The 5,052-nt window shown below is 44.0% G+C and overlaps 1 protein-coding gene across 7 annotated transcripts in view; it reads left to right on the forward strand.

Moving 5' to 3' along the window:
- LOC113216979 (E3 ubiquitin-protein ligase TRIM38-like) overlaps positions 1-4,786 on the forward strand; it is a 19,251-nt gene extending 14,465 nt beyond the window's left edge. For 2 of the 7 annotated variants that reach the window (XM_052264755.1, XM_052264757.1), the window contains exons 2-9: positions 44-230; positions 509-591; positions 845-1,058; positions 2,239-2,375; positions 3,559-3,937; positions 4,034-4,144; positions 4,232-4,321; positions 4,444-4,784. In XM_052264755.1, the coding sequence (XP_052120715.1) occupies positions 57-230; positions 509-591; positions 845-1,058; positions 2,239-2,375; positions 3,559-3,937; positions 4,034-4,144; positions 4,232-4,321; positions 4,444-4,698 (1,443 nt within the window). In that variant the 5' untranslated portion in view covers positions 44-56 and the 3' untranslated portion in view covers positions 4,699-4,784. Of the gene's footprint in view, positions 1-43; positions 231-508; positions 758-844; positions 1,059-2,238; positions 2,376-3,558; positions 3,938-4,033; positions 4,145-4,231; positions 4,322-4,443 lie in introns of those variants that run through there. The other 5 variants (XM_052264756.1, XM_052264758.1, XM_052264759.1 and 2 more) reach the window with 5 other exon arrangements.
- Positions 4,787-5,052: the final 266 nt, after the last annotated feature.

Consider the following 5,052-nt stretch of genomic DNA (forward strand, 5'->3'; position numbering starts at 1 on the left):
CTCCCCCCAAAAAAAACATTGTTTCAACGTCTGTTGTTTTCAGTTTGCAGTGCAGCATGATGGACGTTCTCGAGTGTGAGGTCTGTCTCGACGAGTTTGACTCATCTACGCGAAAGCCTAAACTTCTGAGTTGCGGGCATACGATTTGCCTGATGTGCGTGGAGGAACTACACCGCAAAGCTGCAGGAACACAGCCAAGCAACTCATTTCTCTGCCCAAAATGTCGAAGGGTAAGAGAAAGCCATACTTCTGAAACTCGGAAAGCTAATTCTTCATGTCTTGGCGAGGCAGGACTCTTGGGGCACGCGTTGAATTTTGAGTTACTCTTGGCGATAATTTTAAGATGTGTAAATCTTGGTTGGATTCAACAGCCGCAAGCACCACTAGAAACCTCCGTAAATCTCCCTCTTTCATTAACTACAAAGCATAGGTCCTAAAAAAAAAAGATTGCTATTTTCTACTAAAATTATAACTTCTAATACATTTTTGTTTCCACATTGCAAACCAGGAGACTCGATCGTCACCGAATGAGCTAATCGACAATTTCTACATCATATCCATGATCCAGGATGGGCCAAAAGAAAAGCCAAAGTGCGTTGTCATCAATGTGTACCTAAGTTAGAAGACTGTTCTTTTAGTGTCCTTATCTGGCTGTAATAACACCCCGTGTTGGGACAGACTTCTGTAGTGTACTGCAGCTAAAAGTGTGACAGATTTTGGGTCCCACCTGTCCGCTGCTCATTCAGCGGTCACACACGTGCGCCTCAGTATTACTCACAAAAACAAATGTACAGTCTTTCGTCTAAATATATCGAACCCTTTCTTTTTTCTTTTTTTCTGATAGACCAACGCCTGTAAGATTCTGGTGCATCGAGTGTAATGAGGTAGCAGATCGGACTTGTGAGGAGAAGCATACAATATGCCGGCTTCAAAAGCATCGTGGGCGCGAGCTCAAGGACGCAGTCGATCTACTAGAGAGGAGTGTGTCAGTTCGACGGCGATTGGCCGAAATGTTAAGGGAGGTCGACCAAAGACTAAACGGGTTTTTGGGAAAGCAGGTGAGTTTAGTCTCACCAACTACTCAATGTGGCAAAATATCTGTAAGGCTTAAGGGGGCAATGTTTTTTGAAAACATTCTTCCTTCCCCGCCGAAGCGCCAATGCGCATTCATGCGCATTCAATGCGGTAATGAGCATTAAAATGCGCAAAAAAGGTTTCGCATTCCTTGCGCATTTAATGCGTGTAATGCGCACTAAATGTGCATTCAATGCACTAATGCGCGTTAAATGCGCAAGGAATGTGTCACCTTTTTTGCGCTTTTGAATGCGCATTGGAAAAGCGGCGTTACGGGGGTTGCATTGTCTGTAAAGCCAGGGTCCACGGGCAGGTTTTCGAACTGTGTGCAGATCTCTATGGTACACTGGAAACACAAGTTTATGAAAAGTCACAAAGTTGAAGGTGTGTGAATGCCAATTCGTAGATTAAAGGCGTAAATGTGGGAATTTTCCTTTGAAATTCACACACGTGTACATGCACGTAATGTCGTACACATACCTACAAGTTTGCGAAATTCACACACTTCGGTTTTTTGGTGTAGTTCTCATATCATCTTACACCAGTATTAGTGCCGCCTTTTACCGCGCCACCTTCTTTATGGGGTTTGCCCCAAAATAAAGTAACGGTGAAAACTTGACATTTTTTAAATAACAAATCTTAACACCCCTGTCAGATGTTGTACTGGGTACAGGAAATTTTTCTATGGGCCGCGTCGAGGGTTACCATTATTGAAAACTGTAATTTCAAAAGTACTGCGTTTAAACCAGAAATTCTTTGACGAACCATAGTGCGATGTTGTACATGTACCGGGTGTAACTGAGAATACGCAGCTGTGTTGCGGGATTGCATACTCAATATTGCCACAGGGGCCATATGGCATATGGCCCCTTAAGGGTGTAAAGAGTAGGCAAATCCGCAACACTCTTGCGTATTCACAGTTAACCCGGTACGTACATCTACAACATCCTTAACCTATGTAAATAGTAAATGACAATATTGTACGGTACGTCTACGAACATATTTTTTACAGTGACCATAACGTTCTATTGATCGTTCAGTCGCTGTTAATTGACTATTTGAATTTAGTATTTGTCAACATTGTATTTCTCACTGGTTTTAGTTGTAACTATGGTTTCTTGTGTTGAATATTTATTTTTCATCTCTTCATTATACTCATTGCAGGCAGACGAATTCGCCAAGCATCATGAAAATACTCAGACTTCCCTTTCCCTGTTGTACGATAGTCTCGAGTTGATTGGACCCGAGTGGGAAAAGGCATATGCTGCGATTGAGGAGGCTCGTCAATCATGTGCGGAGAGGTAAGAGTGTAAAAGAGTTTGGGTTTATTATAATGAGTTGTGTGACAAAATCCTGAAGGTACATGGAGGGTTTGAAACAGTAATGAGGAAATTTTCTAAAAACTTGTCAGATGAGAAGCTCCCCACACTAAATTATTACGAACTTTTTAATAGGCGTACGAATTTCTGTAAACATGCGCTATTGCGTATCGTTTTATTGGTAGCTATGGACAAAAGTTTTCACGACGTTCCAATTCCCTTCATTTGTTAAAATTCCCTATAAAATAATACGCAATAGTGCATAAAATGTTTACAGAAATTAACAGATGGTTGATTATCCCCGCGCTCTTGTGTAGTTCTGCTGTACCACACACTCTTACAAGCGGGCGGGCTGCGTACTCGCTCGGTCCGCATAACGTGCGTGCGGTACAGCACTACAGAAGTGTTGCTGGAAATCAGCCGCCTGGTACATAAACTGCGTCCAAAACAAATCTTAACAATTTAGTGTGTACTTTTACAGAAATTGAACAAGCTTTTATTACTTTTGCCCTTGCAATTTTGACGGCTGATTTGCTCTATCGGGTGCACCAGAGCGGGCGTTACATGCACACGCAATAAGTGTACCAGGTATTTGATTCATGCCGCGCACTTTTCTAATATGCAACCCACCTCCAAGACTTTATCCGTGACTGCATACCCATCAGGGGCCGAGGATCGACTCTAAAGTGCCAACCCTTTACTTCCTCCACCGCTGTTATTAGGCGGTCGGCCCGCGAGGGTTCTTCGCGGTCTATACAGTGTGTTCACATGCGGCAACAAAAGAACATTAAGATTGAGTGTGCAGCGTTGCGGTATTGCATACACTCCTGGACCGGACCACTGTGAAATAAAGTAGGAAGGTTTACAGGAAAATTTTCCTTAACGCTAGTTGTAAAATTGCAATTTGCAAAAATCCATGCAGTACATATCTACTTAAAATCTATTAGCGAGTAAAAAAGGTGCTTTCGAAAATTTAGAACTTAAATTATAATTCAGGTTTACAAAAAAAATTGTAAATTTACGACACTATTTTTCACAGTGGACGGGCCATGCACAGTGTGGACAAAGGGAATAGGCAAACCAAAATCACTGTCCACTCTGATTCCTACAGTGCTGCCACGTAATGCGAGCGAGTGGTATTGAATAGTTTTGTGTTCCCCTCTAGGTTACCCATTGATGAACAGTCATTGGACTTCCTGCGATCAGCTAGGAGGTGCGAAGTGACGGTGCACGGTGAGGAGGGAACGATTTGGTGCGGAGACCTCAACCTGCAGCAACGCGAAGATGGGGACGCTGCAGCAGTAGTATTGGGTCTACTCTCCACGATGCAGCGTGCAAAATTAATCCGCCTGAAGTCACCGCCGCTGAACGCGGGGAAGGAGTCGGAGTTGCCAGGACAGCCTGAGTCTAAGAATTTGGATAAATTAGAAAGTTCATCTGCCACAAAGTTTCCCACAAGTATTGGATTAGGAGCCTCCACAGAATTCGACAGCAACACGGTGACGGCATTATCAGCCATACGGAACAATGCCGCTCTTCAACAAGTACAAAAAAGCGTTAATGTTACAACAAAAAACATTTATTTATTATGTGTTTACAAAACAGTTCTTAATGGTTTCCTTTTATCTCCTCTGCAATAGCATCATGCTGTACCCGAAAAGGTAACGAAAGATGAAGCATTTTGGGACTCGCTGATCGATGAGCCCCTAAGAAATCCCGAAGATGGGAACGGCACAAAGTTCGAAATCGAAGTAAATCCATTTCATTTTCTATCACACACATATACCCGAATTGTTTGCGTTTGAGGCATGTCACACTGCATTCTATATGTCTTTCAGACGATTGGTACGCTGGACGTTACTGTATTAAGCCGCACTACTGGGAAGCGCATGGAGAAGGATGCCCTACTTCTTGACTGCAATCCAGCAGTAAGAAAACCTGATCTTATTTCAAAAGACAGGATCAAATCAGTTTTGATAAGAAATTAATAATAATAAAAAGCTTCCACTTTTCCGATTGCCCCTGTTTAATGTAGGAGCTTGCCTTACAGGTGAAGATGCTGAGGGGTCTGCAGTGTGGTATGGACCCGGCGTGGGCTTGTGCGCTGCTGGGCGTGCTAAGTCGACAACTGGAAGCGTTGGAGTTGGTAGATGCACACGAGGAGCACCTGCATGCCGTCACCTATATGCCACGTCTCCGCCGTCTCAGAGTGCAGAGCAGAGATTTCTGTCCCAGGGAGTACAACGGGTGCCCCTTGCCTGGCCCTGCAAAGCTACAGGACCTTGAAGTAAGAGCAAGTAGATAGGTTCATCATGATGGGGGTAACGATGTGAGTGAAAAAAGTCGATATCGCTGTAAGAGCCTTATAATTTCTGGGGGGGATGGGGGGGGGCGTGTACTAACTCCTACACTTTCCTCGAGATTAATTTCCACGTCAAGGGAAGATCTTCGGTGATGTTGAAATTGGACGAACAAAATTTGGAGTTACTTCAAACGGCTATTTGGTTTTCAATGACGCTGTCTCCATCTCGGTTGTAGATATACCAGGTGCCTGATTCACACCGCGCACTTCTGTAGGTACTGTACCGCATGCACGAGTGCGGGCGGGTTGCCTACTCGCTCGGCTCGTAAGGCGCCGTGGACAGGGGCGATAGGCAAG

This window comes from Frankliniella occidentalis, unplaced genomic scaffold, assembly GCF_000697945.3.
Source record: "Frankliniella occidentalis isolate FOCC.00 unplaced genomic scaffold, Focc_3.1 Scaffold21, whole genome shotgun sequence".
Lineage (NCBI taxonomy): Eukaryota > Metazoa > Arthropoda > Insecta > Thysanoptera > Thripidae > Frankliniella > Frankliniella occidentalis.